The sequence below is a fragment of the Temnothorax curvispinosus genome, unplaced genomic scaffold (assembly GCF_003070985.1).
Source record: "Temnothorax curvispinosus isolate PA1 unplaced genomic scaffold, ASM307098v1 QBEX01010645.1, whole genome shotgun sequence".
Lineage (NCBI taxonomy): Eukaryota > Metazoa > Arthropoda > Insecta > Hymenoptera > Formicidae > Temnothorax > Temnothorax curvispinosus.
The window spans coordinates 44,170-62,199 of record NW_020220425.1 but is presented as its reverse complement, the minus strand read 5'-3'; the positions used below and the strand labels follow the sequence as shown (position 1 = coordinate 62,199).

At 39.8% G+C, this 18,030-nt stretch overlaps 3 protein-coding genes and 1 long non-coding RNA gene across 6 annotated transcripts; 1 reads left to right on the top strand and 3 right to left on the bottom strand.

Moving 5' to 3' along the window:
* Nucleotides 1-404: 404 nt before the first annotated feature.
* LOC112460580 (pancreas transcription factor 1 subunit alpha) lies at nt 405-4,831 on the bottom strand. Of its 2 annotated transcripts, none has more exons than XM_025025335.1 (3): nt 2,932-4,831; nt 2,268-2,590; nt 405-1,257 (listed from the first exon to the last, which is right to left on the bottom strand). In XM_025025335.1, exons 1-3 carry the CDS (start codon nt 3,210-3,212, stop codon nt 1,118-1,120), a joined length of 744 nt encoding a protein of 247 aa, XP_024881103.1. In that variant the 5' UTR covers nt 3,213-4,831; the 3' UTR covers nt 405-1,117. The 2 variants fall into 2 exon arrangements, with proteins under 2 accessions (XP_024881103.1, XP_024881104.1); XM_025025336.1 differs by having other exon boundaries at nt 2,271-2,590.
* Nucleotides 4,832-6,440: 1,609 nt separating this feature from the next.
* On the bottom strand, nt 6,441-9,712 carry LOC112460588. Its single transcript, XR_003041454.1, has 3 exons — nt 9,321-9,712; nt 7,452-7,615; nt 6,441-6,669 (listed from the first exon to the last, which is right to left on the bottom strand). It is a non-coding gene; the product is annotated as an uncharacterized LOC112460588 (long non-coding RNA).
* A 1,717-nt stretch (nt 9,713-11,429) lies between these two features.
* On the top strand, nt 11,430-13,174 carry LOC112460584 (splicing factor U2af 38 kDa subunit-like). The gene is made up of 5 exons (XM_025025344.1): nt 11,430-11,583; nt 11,671-11,758; nt 11,964-12,030; nt 12,140-12,428; nt 12,527-13,174. The coding sequence occupies exons 1-5, from the start codon at nt 11,540-11,542 to the stop codon at nt 12,759-12,761; spliced, it is 723 nt and encodes a 240-aa protein (XP_024881112.1). The 5' UTR covers nt 11,430-11,539; the 3' UTR covers nt 12,762-13,174.
* A 1,102-nt stretch (nt 13,175-14,276) lies between these two features.
* LOC112460582 (transcriptional repressor protein YY1-like) lies at nt 14,277-17,971 on the bottom strand. 2 transcript variants are annotated; one of them, XM_025025339.1, is made up of 3 exons: nt 17,422-17,971; nt 15,252-15,846; nt 14,277-14,967 (listed from the first exon to the last, which is right to left on the bottom strand). In XM_025025339.1, exons 1-3 carry the CDS (start codon nt 17,948-17,950, stop codon nt 14,853-14,855), a joined length of 1,239 nt encoding a protein of 412 aa, XP_024881107.1. In that variant the 5' UTR covers nt 17,951-17,971; the 3' UTR covers nt 14,277-14,852. The 2 variants fall into 2 exon arrangements, with proteins under 2 accessions (XP_024881107.1, XP_024881108.1); XM_025025340.1 differs by having other exon boundaries at nt 15,252-15,804.
* Between the last annotated feature and the right edge of the window lie 59 nt (nt 17,972-18,030).

Sequence of the window (18,030 nt, the reverse complement as noted above, 5' to 3'; positions counted from 1 at the left end):
TCGGCACAATGCTGCTTAAAAGCATCTTCGAAATCACGAAACTACAGAAACGCGGACGAGATTTAATGACTTAAAAGCTCCACGGTGATAACTTTATCAAATAACGGCATGGCATCAATAAGTTTCTTAATATTGCAAAGACAATAAAACTTTTATCTTTTGTCTCAGTTTAACAAAGCTTTTTTTAAATAATTATAGTTATCTTGACTTCGACGCGACTCAATTATGTTATTTAACTGATGAAAGCGTTTATAGATGAAATGGAATTTAGTTTGTGCATGGCGTTTACTATCAGGAATTTTACTTATCTGCATCCTTTGATTTTCTTTCGAAGAAAGGGACGTGAGTTTTGTCTGTCCATACTTTTGAAAGACCTGCGAGGTGAATAATAAAATGCAATGAGGTTCTCGGAACTACATTTATTTGGCTTTGTTATTCACAGTAGCAGTAATGATGCTCGCTATGCATCATCTCTCTTACGTCGCACTAATTATGTATAAACGGTGCTTATCTCATTGTAATTCGCCTATTTTGATAATTCCTATTTACAAAGCACGTTCCACAGAACGTTTGTAAAAACATCTCGTAGATACAAACGCATAGATCTGCATAACGCAAAACGGCAAGAATTAAGCTGAATCGACCATCGCAAAATAAACGCGAGCAATCGCTCCAGAAATAAATCAAGAAAACATTATTCTTTTTCTAAAACATGTTTGGTAGTCTCTCAAAATTCTGTCGAAGACACTCAGACTGCATTTGTAATCTATTTAAAAAAAAGTAATAAACTAGAATGATGTTTCCACTTTTAAATAAAAAATTCCCGTAACTCAAATTTTTACGCGCGTATATCTTACAATGGCTAATTCAATTCAAGCTGTAACGCCTTCTCGACGAAGTCGCAAGAGATGTATAAATATCGGTGACCATCCCCGTCGCCCGAAAAATCGGAGACTTTCGATGATCGTAAGGTACAAATCGCATTATACGAGGACCAGTGTGACTAGACACGCTTTCCCTTAAACACTAAATAACACCCTGATGAGAAACATCCTCGCGGACCGTGCGACGCATCCGATCCTTCCTTTCCTTATAAGAATGAAGTCAAATTCGCCGTCTACTCGAACGTCGTCCCGTTTTTCGATGTTCGCGGATCTTCCGGCGTCCAGACTTTCGCATACATCGTGCCATTCGGCGAGATATCCGATTTTCTCGACCACGAGAGCGAGTGTGAGATGAATGGATTCCCACCGCTGCCTGAAAGTCGCAATTCGATGAAGATTAGCTATAAACTTGGTGACCGTGAGGAAAATGGATCGGCACCAGGGACACCTTAATCCATGAAAAAAGTGTGAAATTAACGATTGAAATTGCCAAAATATCAATGCCTCCACATAGATAAACACTCGCAATTAAAAAAATCGAAAGTTAATAAAACTCGTGCGAGAGCGAAGCGTGTACGTAACGGGCAGTTACGCGCGATTCCCGAAACTTTTGATAATCTCTCAATTATCCCTGGACAGGCGAATTCACCTCGAAGCACCCCGTATCTAACGGGGACACCTGTCCTGGAATAAAGGGTAGATGGGTAATTATGATAAATCGACCTACGATTCCGCGTGGGGTGGAAGCGGCTCGCGCCCGCGCCACGCCGGTCCGACGCTAATACGTTGTGCACATAATATCGAAATAGCGTGGAGTGCGGCAATACCGTTCGGCATTATCGGACCAAATATCGCGGCCAGCGCAGTGAAAATCGAATCACGGACGAAATTTCAACGAGTTTCCAATTTTGTACATGTGTCGTACGTCACGTTGCAAAATTTAAGCCACGCGCGTGTAGAATCGTACAAAATATTGGCAGCTCTCGACGTTAACACGTTTCAATTAGTTGCAACTCGATTTTCCTTTTGTCAACTCGTCGAAAATATCATAATTCGGAAAAGCTAGCAAACATAAAATTCCATTTTATAATTTTAAGTAGATTTTAATTTAGAGCAATTTTAATTCTGGTTTAACGACGTCGCGCGTCAGTTTAATGCTGCAAATATAAAGAGATGAACCCATCAAATTTTTCGCGTTATAAAAAGCTTGATGTCAACCTTATCAAAGACTTAATAAATAATATCTTTCGACATAAACACATACTAAGTAATCTTAAGAATTTTATTTTTTTTAGCACTCAGTATGGATGTAGAAATTAAATCGACTGTCGCGACACATTAATCGAGAACTGCCCTTAGAGATGTAATTAAAATTGGCCTCACCACGGACTATGACCTTCTTAGATTCGTCCCGGCTGGAGCACCTCGAGAGACCGCTATTGCCCGTCAAAGAGTCGTTACCCTTGTCCGCCCTGACGAGCTCGTTGAGGAAGTTTATGTAACCGATCGCCAGCTTTAGCGTGTCGACTTTCGACAGTCTCTTCTCGTACGGCAAGGTCGGTATGTGGGCCCTCAAGCCCTCGAAGGCGTCGTTTATATTCTGCATACGTCTTCGCTCTCTCATGTTCGCCGCCTGCCGTTGCTGTACCTGCACTTGTCTCGGACATTTTCCCGGTGCCCCGCCGCGCCGATTACTCCGACTTCGTCTACGCACAAAAGTAGCGAACGTTACTTACACAAATTTATAAAGCGCAATCAAAGAAATTCGATTTTATTCATAGTTTAATATTAAAATATATGCTCTAGTATCACCCAGCACCCAAGAAGTGTCATTTTAAAGATTGTGTGACATGACTTGAAATCCTTACTTCAGAAAATTAACATTTCAAAGTAAATTTTAAGCCCAATTTAAAGAATCAGCAATTTTTCGAGGAGAAAGATCATCTCTGGGTTCTCCAGGCTGAGAAAAGAAAGGAAAGAGAAAACAAAGAAGTCCGAGAGTACAAAGTGGCGGAAGCACTTCCGCGTTCACGCGGGGCGCACTCACTCTCTCGCGTGATTCTCCTGATCGCTGCTGTAGACGCTCTCATTGTCACTGCTGTTTTCGTCGTAGAGATAATGCTCGCTGCCGCTGGTGCTACCGGTGCTACCGGACGGATGATGGGACGACGGGATCTGCGACGGGATCACCGCCGGAAGCGTCGCCGTGGTCGGTACCCCGCAGTGCGGCGGCAAACCCGGAATCGCCGGGTTGCCGAGGAAGCTGTGCGCCTCGTATATGTAATGCCGATTCATCATATCCCGCTCGAGATTGTCCATCGAATACATGATGGCGGTGTCCGGTGTCCAGTTCGCGCAATAATCACCCAGATTTGATGATTAGGGGTCTCCCGGTTGTTAATTACAATCTAGTTTCCTTAATGTCGCTTATTAGATCTGAAGATCGATCACTAATTAACGAAAAATATGACTAGATCATGTGACTAGAAGTAGAACGACGAGACTGTCCTGTATCTCACGCCATTTAATTCTTCGTTTTAAACGCCTTGAGCGATAATCATTTAATTATCGGACGATGCTGGCAACTGAATTCCAAATCCTCGTGGACGATGCGTCGAACGATCGCATCGTTTGCCGGAATTTTCGATCGCGCCTACGGCGTCCTCGAGCACGTCTCGAGGATCGGGAGAGATACGATCGACACGTGCCACCTAGGCGCGTGCAGGATAATATTTCTAAACAGCGACACGTGTCTTGGCGAACCACTCCAGGCACGTGTCGAGATTTGTCCAAACACTTGTTAACACTTGGCGCTTACGCCTCGAAATGCTTCGATTCGTGTCCAACGATGCTACTTATGATATTACGACGAAGAGAATAATATCTTCTTATTATGCGTCTTCATATTTTTATCCTTTCTTGATTATAAAATCCCTCTACATTTAACAAATCTTTAATTCACTTTCTTGTAATTGCGGAAGAACAGTGATAGAAATTGCAACGCATTAGTTTATACTGGGCATCAATTAGTTACATTGACTTGAAATCTTCTTTGTCATTATCCCATTGCTGATTTTACATTGCTGTTTGTTTCACGCATCATTAGGTTTAACGCGTAATTTCGTTTACTTTTTCATTGCAAGAAATGTTTGCATAAGATTTTCCAGAAACTTCTATTGAGAAATAATTTGTAATTACGTGAACGCTGTTATAATTATATATACTTTTTCGTTTATTAGATGAAAATGATGGCACTCTAAATTATATTCTATTTTCGCGAACATAAACGGTTTTTTCAACGAAGACATCTGATTTTAAATATTACGATTGCATTTGGCCATTCTTTCCATTAGAATTTACTTATTTCTAAAACATTTTGAGGATGCCATCTTTCAGTTGCCAGATTGCATTTTGCAACTGACACTTTAATCGTCCTCCCTCAGATTTGTTCATTACAGCGATTGTCCAGGTTATCACGATTATCGTCTGCAATTCTTATAGTAATCACTATAAGGAAATTCACGTGTCTTAAATATATTCTAGAAAAAGTTCCCTAATTGCACTTTGCAATTACATTAACATCTGAAATATTCACGGTTTTTACGAGTGTCCAGGCTGTCACGACTATCGTCTCTGAGTATGTAAAAAAAACAGCGCTGTTACTAATTTAAGGTTCTTCTCAAGTCTTTCTTCAAGTTTCCTTATTATTCTTCCCACGCACTCGCACTGACAATTTAGACATTCCCCGCAGATCTGCTCGTCACAAGAAACGTCACCAAATTGTCGCACGTGCGATTTTTCATAGGGAACACCACCGCCCGTCTTCAGGATCGTCCCTGAATGTTCTTCCAAGGGTTTGCCGATTTCGCGCCCGAAAGTCGTAAGCTTCCGCAGCTTCCTGCCGACCTGCAGACCACCTACCGTGCTACGATCGTTTAGGTGGTCTCTCGCTGGACTAAAATCGAAAAGCGGCGAACAGCAAGGCGGAAGCCATGCCGGGGTTGAAAGCCCAGCTACGACCCCATTCGTCGAGCGCGCGACCAGCAGAGCCTGCCTACCCCTTGGTTGCTGGGGTAGCGGTGCCGCCTCTTCATCGATCTGATAAGGAACCGTCGTCGTTCCCGTTCCTAGGAACGGCGTCCCGGAACGCCGTCGGGAGAACCGCGGCTTATCGGAACGTATACTTTCTCAAAAATGACAAGATAACTCTTACATAAAGAAAATCCGCGCAATCACGTCTAAAAAATATAGAAAAACAAATTGAAGAAACGGGTTTAAACTTCGCCATCGGATACAATCAAGCAGAAAAATTAGTGAGAGTTTATTTACCGAGCAAATGCTTGAAAATCTAAAATTGTGCGAAATTAATTATTTCATCAAGCTGCTAAAATATAATTAAATCCTGCTTATATCAAAGTAATTCAAGTTGGAATATAGGCATGTAGGCATGTAACAAGAAAGATGAAATCTAAATTAATTGAAGGATCTTTGAAAACATGGCAACTATTATTTCTCTCTGCATGATATATTAATAGCTATTTATTTTGACAGTAAAATCAGATATAAATAGCATAGAAAAAGACTTTCTTTCGATTTCTCTCAGACAGCGACAATTGTAACTACCTATATAAAATATGTAAGATACGAACTATTGGAATATAAATGTAAATATTTTATAGGTAAATTTTATAATCTTGTCAAATACTTGAATATTCTTTTAAATATTCTATTCAAGCTCATTAAAAACGCTAATCATTAAAATAATAATGTTTCATTCCATAGCCGTCAACTGTCTGTCGTCAACTACTGAATAAAGCGTTGCCCCTTACGCTTGGCATTTTCGCGAAAAGTTTTCATCGTTGTTGAATGTTATTCGTTATTTGCGAACTTGCCTAACTATAGGTTTTGTCCATATCGAACTTACAGAATTTTCAAGTGCAGTCTACGGCGGCTTCATGAATTCGTAATTGTCCGACGGACACGAACGAAAGTCCATCGCAGTGAAGAAAGCCGGTTATAAACCGTCGAGCGAGAGAAAACTTGCGACGCCAAGTAATAAAGTGAAGCACATTAATGTTTTTTTTTTCGCACTTGTACGCAACCTTTTATTTAAACATACATCAATTTTGATGGGCTGTATTAAAGCATAAAATTTATTATATATATTTTATAAAGATATGTGCATAGAAGAAACATGTCAAAATAAATAATACATAGAAATATATACAACAATATAAAACTTTAGACAATCTATAATTTCGCGTCATTATTTAAGTTAAAATTTTATTTATAGCCTTATGAACCGCGTAATATGCATTACAAGAATTAGAATACCACACAAGCATACGTAAAATATATATTAAGGTACATGGCACGCAAAATAAAAATAAAATTTTGTCTTGATATCTGACACAAATTATAAATAGTCTAAAGTGATAGGCTTTGCAATCAAACTATAATATTTATAATATGTAATATAATTACTGTATAATTACATATAAGGCAACTGCGATACATGCAAAATATTTTTTTGCTATTCACGCAATTCTTGACAATCTTCCCCTCCTCTCTTATCAATTGCTAATTCGCTTTTGCGCTCGAGTTGTTATATCTCTCTCGAGAATCTGTTACAACGGCGAAAAGCACATCGTCGAATCACGGATAAGCTTGTCGTAATAGAAAAGAAATTGGTCGCACGTGCGAGTCACGTGCAGCCGCAACGTCGTTGCAAAGGGTTGCGTCCCGGGTTAACCACTTCGGCGACATTTGGCCCTGTCGAGCGAACCTGTAATTATGCGTACCGTAACAGGTAGGATCTGATTTCACCAACACGTTATTAAGCGCTAGATAATAACGTTTAATAATACACTACTGCTACGCCGACAATATGTTTGCCAGATGCGCGCATCATTCTCTAACCAGACAATATTTACTATAATTTTGTATAAAAGGTATCACGTGTCGGGAATAAAAAGTGAGTGTCACCTGTTTTGAGTCGAATGCATTCTTATCGCGACATAAAAATTATCTCGATGGTCGTGCAATTCATATTACTTGTAGCAGAAAATCTACCGAAGAGGAAAAATATTTCACAAATAAAATAAAGTTCCACCGATTATTTTTTACGAGATTTTGCACTTCGCAAAAATTATTATAAGTGAAATATGTTATTCATTTTACTGTGCAATAAGATTTCTTAGAATTAATATAATATTTTAAAGAAAATGTTTAATTCTTTTGACACGACAAAAATATCGATTTGTATTATTTTCTGCAGTAATTGTAATTTAATTTGAAAACTATTTTCTTATAACCTGCAATAATAATTACTTATCTAAGTTATATTTATAGTTATTATTAGAATTATTTATTATAATATTTACTGTATTTATATATCTAATAATCACTTTTTATATTGTAATGAGAGAATAATTGTATTAAAACTGTTCTATCTTATGTATTTAGTATTTACAATAGTATTTAGCAATAGATAAATTCAGAGGAGATATTCTCTTTTTGATAATGCCGCTCAGCTAATAAACTAGGGCCTGTTACAAATATCCTTACATTTCCGGATGATTTCGGGCCTCATCTATTACACATCGATAATTAGCAGCTCCGAAATTATGAGGTGAGGGTACGTCGAACCTGGGTGAGTTATAGTTCCATGAGTTCCATCTGTGACGCTTCTCCGGAAAGAATCGGGAAAACGGCGTTTCCAGTTCCCACGGCTGTAATTAATATCCCCATTCATTAATAATTGCATCTTGCACACTGACACTTTTCGCGTGTAGTATCACACGTGTTAAAGTAATTAAAATATTTAATCGGTGTTTTATAATTATATTCGTAATGTATACGTAATAAGCAACTTTTTCAAAGAAAGATTTAATCTAAATATTATCTAACAAGGAGAACTTGGGAGCTGCGAAATTCGGTTTTACAACAATGATATATATATGCACAGCCCATAAAATTATATAAAATACAATTTTGAATTCTGATGCGAATTACAGATTCTACCTAAAGTGGCTTTTAGAAAAACCAAGAATCGCTTCTCTCTTTTTGCTTTGGTAATCGCGTATACTTCAATCGAATGTAGCGGCCGCAGCTTGTTTCGGTATAATCCGAAATGAAAATACTGCGTCGGGACGGATCCATTGTCCGGCAGAATTTTTGATCCTCGAGATCGAGAGATAACTAAAGGGGATCGGATTTAAATGGCAAAGCCCGCGTGGCCACGTGTACGCGCTTAAATGCGATTCCGGCGATGACGAGACGATCCGTGCAATCTCACTTCGCATCGGCAATCGAATAAATATTATCCCTACGCGCGCGCGCCGCCGAAAAGATTTGCCGTCGATATTTGCAAAATAAAAAACGTACAACGCGATAAAATGCGCTAAAATTTAAAGCATCCCCTTCATATTTCGAATATATACAGACCAAATTATAATCAAAATTAATAGTGTGCTTCTGTGCTTTAGATTTTTCTCAAAATTACTTAAAATCCATGTCAGACAAACTTATAAGAGGGAAATAAAACATACTTTCTAAATATACATTTCAAAGTCTTTTACGTGATTCAAATTGTATTATAGTGGCGCCTTGAATCAAGAATTTTGTGAAAATTAATGCAAGCGAGATGAAAGGCAAAATTACCGAAAAAAATGAGAAATTTTTTACATCTAACTTTTATTGTGGTATTTAAAATTAATATATTATAATTTAGTGCACTATTATATATTTTTGTGATGACATTTTCAATTGCTCTCCGAGAGGCATGTAAAACACAGATTTTCAGAGCAATCATAAGGGGCTCTGGATTAACCGCTCCATGGATAAAGCGATTTTTCACGGTGCATCCTAGCAGGAGGAGGCCACGGCTAACACCTGGTACACGGAACACACAACCCATCGAAACGCACCCGTAAGTGTCTATTAATTTATACTCAGCGGGAGTGTGAAATCGATTTGTGTTCACGAATTGCATCGGGATCCACAGCGAGATGTGCATTCTAAATGATACTTTTCCGCCCAATCATTAATCATACCGACCAAAAGAATTATATCTCATACGCGTATATTAATTTCACAAATAAACGATTAAAATATGTTATATACAAATTTTGTAGGTAATAATACAAATTCTAATTTGAAACAAAAGAATATTGTATTCTTGTTTCGAGCTGCATTTATATTTAGGGATAAATTTAAAATTCGCAATTTTGAAATTCGTGAGTGAAAGTAATGAAACTTTCTCTAAGTTGGGTTCCCCAAATCTCACAATAGATGAGAGGGAGTAGTATACAGTAGTTGTAAATAGTTAAATAAATAAAGAAATAAAAGTGAATTATTTTCACCCAGTGTCTCATCATTGTCACTACGTTTTCAGCATTATCATATCCTGAGAGCATACGTCTCTAGAACGATTACCTAGAATGTGGTTCGTGGAAAATAGCGACGATCGCGAGTGCTGGAGTTCTCACTGTTCCCTCACACTGACACAATGACGAGCCGTAATAACAAATCGATCGTCCGGATGCCGAAGACACGCACCCGCCGCGGGAGGGTCCGTTCCCCAGGAAAACTGGGGAAGGCGGTGCATTGGAGCGTGGAGGGTTTTTGGGGTCTCGTGCCCCCTTTTGCGCGGGGGTCGCGTGTGAGGACGCCGCAGGGGGTAACATCCAGCCCCGGAAACGGTTAGGCGGTACCGGATACGGAGGCGCATTATTAGACAGGTGGCTGGGACTCTGCGGAACACGACAACTTGATGACTAGGACAAGTTCGGCCTTGTCAATGAAGAACTAAAACAGAATGTAGGAAATATATATGTAAGAAATAATTAAGATATTTATCTATTACTTTAAAAATAAAATATTTGTAATATTTTATTATTATATGTATATTACAATTTTATAATTCTATCCAATTTTATATACGTTCGTATTTTATACATTTTACATGCGTGTACCTTGTTCATCAAATGTTTTTCCCCCGACATAACGAATTATAAATAGAATCCTAAATTCTGACGCGAATGATAGATCCGAAATGGATTTAATGGTGAAAGTATGGCTCTAAATCTTATCATATACGATAAAAAAGAAATTATTTATTTGTTAGCAATCCCGTGCAGATATGCACGTGACAATCGAGTATTATTCCACGTGTTATAGGGATATTATTCGTGATATCTATCGAGATCGTAGCCGAGATATCCTTATCGCTGCGTTTGTCAATGAGAAGTATCCCGGAGACCCATTATTAAACGCTATTCATTAAACGCTATTCAAAGCTGAAAGCTCACATGCGTACGAAATGCAATATGCGCTCGCATAAACGCCAATGATTTTCTCGACAATATTTTATGCTTAGTTGCCAAATAAATTCGTTTTCATTCGCTTTCCCGAGCGGATTATATAATTCACAAATTATAATACTGCTGATTGTGATAGATCTAATAAAGTACGTCGTATAATAGGGTCTTCAGAAGTAATTGAAGAATATTACCGATTACTATTAAAAATAGATAGTCTAATAAAAGTTCGCGTGACTGTTAAAAATTCGACGTATTAGTTTTACGATGTAACATTAATTTATATAATATATAATATGATATTAATTTTAAGATCTATTATTATCCTCTAATGTTTTACATTAGATAGAATCTAAAATTAATTAATTAGACATGCATATATACATATATCATATAATTTTTCGGTTCAATTAATATTCGATTTATATTTAACAATACAGGTTTATAATCTTACTTTTGAGTCTGATGTTATAGACTTGATTGTGGATAAAAACTATAAATAGTTAAATACTTGAATCTTACTTGTCAGCATGCAAAAGAGTAACAATCGCGTATTCACAATAGTATATGATATATCTATAGAAAAAAAGTTCTTCCGCGGCGATATAAGTTGCTTTCCATTTACATCCAAACTCATTGTCAGATAATTCTCTGTCTTGTGACGTCATAAGTGTCATAAATAATAACTCGATCAGTTGAATGCACGTTCTTTTTGGATGTTGGCCAAGGGAGATTTAACCAAGTTTTTACCCACAATATCGAGACCGTGTGCTTTAGTGAGTTTAATAGACTCACATGTCAAAAATAAGATTATGAACCTGCAATGTATCGTTAATTGTTATGCGATAGCTGTCATCAAAATAAGCAAGTGAATACAAAATGACACATATCTTACCTGAGGATAAAATACTCACATAACAGGAGTGACTCAGAGATCACTTGAGTGTGAATAGAAAGCAACTTATTAGATCGTTTTCGAACATTCGTGCACATTTTCTAATTAGCAGCCATATTACGTGTGCTTTTCATTTAGCGACTCAAGTCGACACAAGTGTCATTCTGTTTCTTCTCAACACTAGTGAGCAACAAAGATAAAACGACGCTTGTGTCGTTAACTGGAAAGCACCTTAACTTTTCTGCATCTGACAAGAGTTCCGATTGGTGGCTTCTGTTTCGTGAAAATGCAACCGCGTTCTTTATCCTGTTCATGAATACTAACCTAATATGGCCGCCATTTTCACGTTACTCGGCGCGTGATGCCCGACAAGTTTTGATGATTTCGAGCGAGTTAACAACAACCGTCGAAATAATCTCGTGCTCGAGGGGACGTGAGCCATGGCGGAGTATTTAGCATCTATCTTCGGCACTGAGAAGGACAAGTAAGAAGAGACTCGCCGAGTCGTGAACGAGGAGGAGAGACGCGAGTGACTTTTATCCTAACCTAACGTTTTTCCTTTCCTTTTCAGAGTAAACTGCTCCTTCTACTTCAAAATCGGTGCCTGCCGCCACGGTGACCGGTGTTCGCGTATTCACAACAAGCCCACGTTCAGCCAGGTGTGTATTAAATAATTAGCAGTATAATCTAATTCGAAACTGTATTATTAATTTTCTACCTTTCATTAGTTGCCCGCGCAACGAAGAAATAATTAAAACTTTCCTTCAACCATACCATAACTGTTATCTATAGCTTTTAAATATTCAAGTAGTCGATAAACGTTTAATATATTTAAACGAATTAACTGTGTACATTCTTTTCCAGACATGTCTACTCCAAAACCTGTATGTAAATCCTCAGAATTCTGCCAAGAGCGCAGATGGCTCTCACCGTAAGCAATATTATGATTTTACAATTATAACTCGTTTTGTCAATTTGCACGTTAGATATCTTGTTCAATTCCTTTTCAAATTAAAACCGTATATCTACTTTTGTTCCAGTGGTTGCAAACGTATCCGACGAAGAGATGCAAGAACATTACGATAATTTCTTTGAGGACGTCTTTGTCGAGTGCGAAGACAAGTACGGCGAGATCGAAGAGATGAACGTGTGCGACAATCTCGGTGATCACCTGGTAGGCAATGTTTACATCAAGTTTCGCAGGGAGGAAGATGCGGAGAGAGCTGTGAACGATTTAAACAACCGTTGGTTTGGCGGTAGACCGGTATACGCTGAACTCTCGCCAGTGACGGATTTCAGAGAGGCCTGCTGTCGTCAATACGAAATGGGGTAACCTGACATAGAAACCATTCAGTCGTGCGAACATACGTGATAATGAATAAAATTGTTAGTGCTCTTATATATTCCTTGTTTCCTTTTCATTTCAGAGAATGCACGCGTTCAGGATTCTGCAACTTTATGCACCTGAAGCCAATCTCGCGTGAGCTGCGCCGCTACTTATACAGTCGCAAGAAGAGCGGCAGAGGACGATCTAGATCGCGTTCGCGTTCACGCGGCCGTGATCGCAAGCGCCGATCGCGATCGCGCGACAGACGATCGAGATCCAAAGATCGCCGGAAAAGGGACGACAAAGGCAGGGACGGCCGATCTGGAAGATATTAATTGTAGAGAATTATGTTTGTACGAATATTCATTCCTCCAAGCAATCATCATTTAACGGATAGATTTGCCGCGAACGATACTATCCTGCGTACTCCGGACAAAAATATATATGTCTTATATATATTTATACGTATAATCAATAGAATTAGTGTACTTCAATGCTGTGTCCTGAGTCTTGTTAATAACTTAGCGGTCCTGAAGTAATCGAAGGATGTCGTTTTCGTGCAGTGAACAATGACAGACACAAATAAAATATAAGCATAGAAATATATATTTTTTATTTCGTGTTATATTTTTTTTTCATATAAATTATCGAACTTAAACATATACCGTGAAAAACGATGCACGGGCTAGTGCGGTTTACGAATACAACAAAAAAATCCATATGCGCGCGTGCATATGCTTTCCGAAGATATCTATCTTCTACGAATAGCATTGATATAATCATACACACACATTATTACTGAATTACCTCCTTTCAAAAAGCAGATGACAACGTTTCTTCCTTGTTGGATAGTTCTGTATTTTACATTCAAACTTTATTAAATTTTCGTTTTCTTGCGAATGTTATTGAATTAATGAAACATAGACCGTACAATATATTAAAAATTTCAAATTTTTAACATATATATATGTATATATACTTGTATATATACTTGTATCTGTCATACAAAGATGCCTACTGCGAAGTATAATGATAACTGCCAAAAGGAACAATAGAAATGAAGTTTATTGACAAAAAAGGGTTGTCAAACCATCGTCTAAGCGCTAAATAATTTTCAAAAATCAACCGTTTTCTCTTTCTTTTTTATAAAAAGATATTGGATTGTACAAGAAAACACTATCAATTTCATTGGTACAGCTACAAGAATCTATATACAGCTACAAAGTAAAATCTTTCTTTTTATGAAAGAATATATACTTTACACGATTTAAACAAATTATCCAAAGTTTACCTAATTTAGTACAGGCTGGTGCATGTGTGCTCATGGCGTTAGTATGCCTATTAACATTCATGCGTATAAAATTATGATATGCGAATAATTATGATCAGTGACGTAATGGGAGATGCACGCAGTAAACATTTTATTCTAATTCGATATTAAATCTATCCATGGCTATATTGCTTCTTACTCGAAATTTCAAGTATCGCCAAAGTCGTTCCAAATCGTTCGATACGCGTGCAGGCGTCGCAACGTTTTCGCAAATATCACATCGGGATGCAGTAACGTCATTTCGATATACTTTTTCTTTTGTACAATGTTCTCTCTTCGCGTCTGTTACTTCCACATTTTCTTTCTATACCCGTCAAATATTCTATCGCGACATCTTTCCGATTATGCACCCCTCGATATATAATTAAAAAAAATTAAAAAAAAACAGTACCGAATCGTACGATAAAGATTGCGTAATATTCACGGATTTCGTAATATACGTTACACACGCGTAACTTCTTTTCCTTCTTCTCCTCTCTCTCTCTCTCTTTTCATCGACTATCAACAAGTCTCAGCATTATACAGTGTAAAAGTCGTATATTACCAAGATGGTACAATTGAGTCCGACGGAAAAAGATGCATCTTCGTGGTTTATTCCCATCTGAATTTCTCCAAAATATACTGTATACAATATTTTAATTGTACTTATATATATTTATATATATATACAGTCTCGTGTGTACGTGTATGTGTGTATATGTATATATATGTGTTTTATGCAAGCGCACTCGATTTCTCTTGATAGAACAAGAAATTGAGCAGTACGCAACACAGTCTACCTTGCAGTATCTTAGAAGGTACATTATCTTTTTTTTATTTTTTTTTATTTAAATCTTGCTTAACTTTATTTGCCCTCTCGTGTTTTACGGTAATATGGTGCTCCAGACATTTCTCAAGTAATTCGTATCTAAGCACAGAGGTATTAATTCTTTCATTAATTCTCTTAAGACAGCTAGTTGAGACTGCCCGTCATGTGTAATGACATCACTTGTACGCGCCGTAAAAATATTTACATTGTTTAGATTAATAATTAATGGTTACGATACTTCAGTAGTAGTGTTCAGCGGGGGATATACGAGATCAACGTTTAGGGGGGCTAATCGGCGTAGACGATGAACTGTTGATTGTCCACATCTGCAACTTCAACTTGGACGAATTGAGGCTGTTGAAGTTGAATTTGTTGTACTTGTCTCCCAATCGCGTTTCGGGATCTGAAATTACACAAAACAAGATCTCGTCAGATATTTAAGTTCCCCCTTTTTTTCGTTACTTAACATTTTGCCATATTGATCTTCTAAATTACGAGCGTTTACAATGAATTTGAGCACGTTATCTCTTTAATATCGTAAAAAGCCAATTGGCACACCAGGGGATAATGATTATCTAAATTTCTAAATTATCTCCGTCTAAATAACTCCTCGAAAAAAATGTTTTCAGGCTTGTGTCTTTTTCGTTTCTATTTCAAATCTCGCGTGAACGAAGAAGCGAAACTTACTTGGCCTTCGCGTGAGTTAATATATGCGACTTGAGGTTCGTTGATTGCGCGAACTTTTTACTGCATCCGTCGAATGGACAGACGTAGGGTCGGTCGCCGGTGTGGATTCTCACGTGAGTGCGGAGATTGAAGTCGAGACTAAACCTTTTCCCGCATCCCTCGAACGTGCACTGAAACGGTTTCTCTCCCGTGTGCACCAATTGATGCCGTTTGAGTTTGGAGCTCTCGACAAAAGCTTTGCCGCATTCCGCGCACACGTGCACCCGTGGCCCGTGCGTATGCAAATGTTTGCGCATCGCGCTGTTATCGCGAAACATCTTGGTGCATCCCTTATGGGGGCACGCGATCGTTCGCTCGACGCCGTCCATCACCGGAGGCTTGCGCACCTTCAACTTATGACCGGGTCGCGCAAATTCGGCAAGCTGCTTCGGATCCGAGAGATCCAAACCAGGCATGCCGTCTGACACCGAGCTGTTCGAATTGAACTTGGCATTGGACTTGCCCGTCATGTATTCCGTGTAGTCGGGATCCGGTTCTGGATTCGAACCTTCATCTGGAACATCCACATCCAGGTCAGGCGCTAATAGGATGTTACCTTTAACAGCAACAAACGGAGAGCGGTCCCAAAAAAGCTACGGTAACTTTTCAATTTTTTGTTACTTCTACTAACTATATGATATATATCATTTAACAATATATCATATAGTTCGTGATATATAGATTATATATTCTGTGTAAACTCTATATAATATATAGGTATTTTTATATATTTTTATGAAATTATATCTGACAAGAGAAAACAATAAACTTGGCAGGATTGTTGGAGGAAACATTTAGGAAAAAAATTTACAATAAAATTGCAACAAGATACAATTTCCATTAAAATTATTATAATATTAAGTCGAGGCCAAGACGAATCTTAATTTAATTTCTTATAATTTTCTATGAACGAGGCAATTAAAACTATTCTTTGTACATTCATCAATGCTTTAATTACCTTCTGAGTTTTCTCAAAAATAAAAATATTACCTAAAATTATGACATATATATTTAAATACATATTAACATTATTTTTTCTCGTTGCAACCTTAAAAAAAAGTGTTTAATTATTCAGGAACCGTATGGGATAAAGATAAGGGAATGCATGTGCTGAAAGGGAAGGAGATATCCGCGTCCAATAGTCCCCCTCCCCTAAGTTCTTTCCGAAGAAATTAACCAGGACAATAATGGCAAAGCTCGTTTCGGAGTATTTTTGCGAAATACGATTCGGTTTTTAAATGACATGACAAACGGGAGGCGCGAATCAACGAAATATCGATCGGGGATCGCTCGCCCGTGTCATCGACCGAGCACACCCGGTATGCGCGCTCGCGGTGCAACATGGATCTGTCGTGACGTCAGAAGTCGGAGCATCGCTCCGCGGCTCCGGCGCGTCGCCTGGACTTCTTTTGTACGGTTCGGACTGTCGAGATATACATGCCATTTTTTCCCCCGCTTGACGAAACGCAGCTAGCTCGTTCTAACGCTCTAGCGCCGTTTCTCTTTCAAATAGACGGCAAAATTTAAATGTATCGTCGGAACAACGTCGACAGGACACCGAGTGCCGCGATGCGCCGCGACGTCGCGTCGCTCGGCTCGCCGCGGCCGTCGCCATCGCCGCCATTTGCACGGCGGCGAACGGGCGGGCGATCCGCCGCGTAAAAGAGGCCATTTTCAAAATATGGCTGCCCCCGTGGGGGCCAAGCATAATGGCGTTCGCGCGATCAAAACAAACAACGCGGCCTGTCAAGCCGGCTGGGCCGCGCGGACGTCGCCGACGGCCCGGATCGCCGATTTTTCCGCGGGGCGATCGCGCGCCCGTGCAACGACGCAGTATCGATCTGAGCATCGCACCGGAAGTGCGTACCCGCCCGTGTGCGTGGAGGATACGACGGGCCAGGAGGAACGAGGGGAGAGAGCGAAAGAGAGACAGAGACGGAGAGATAGAATGAAAGAAAGAACGGTCCTGACGGCCGAAGGCTCGGCGAAGGGAGAACGCGACGAATAAAAGGAGCGAAGAAAAAAATAAATACGGTCTAAGAGAGGCGAGAAAAGGTGGCAAAGAGAGAGGGAGAGAAAGAGAGAGATGTCCGAAACGCTCGCACCCGCGTGGCGCGTGGCGTAGACTCACCGTCGTCCGTGCCGGACGCCCACATCGTTACCGAGAACTCGCCCTCGAGCGTCTTGATCTGCACCTGCTTCTGTTCCCACTTCCTAGTCTTGGTCTCGGTTGCCATCTCGCCGAATATCGCGTGGTCGGACGCGCGGAAACGCGTGCCACCGCTCTTACGCGCCTTCTTAGCGGCCTTGCGCGACGGTCCGGGGCTGGACTCGACATAAATGTCGTTGTCCGGCACCGGGATCTGGTCGTACACGCTGAGCGGGTCCGCGCCAACGATCTCCTCTTGGGTCTGCAGTATGATTTCCTCGCGGCCCGGCTCCGGCAGCGGCTGCAGCGCTATCATCGGCTGCCCGTCCTCGCCCTCGATCGTCGTCTCCACGGTCTCGCACGGTATCTCCACCGGGATCGTCTCTATCTCGACCTCCTGAATGTCCGGTTGAATCTCCACTTCGGTTATTATGTCCGAGGACGCCATATTAATCTCCGGCGGCGACGCCATGTTAACGTACCAAAATGGCTGGCCTGGCGACACGGGCATCGGCGGGGACTCGTCGGACTCGAGCGTCCCGCGCCCACGTGACCCGCGACGCTCACGCGCCAGGGGGCGCGACTCTCGCC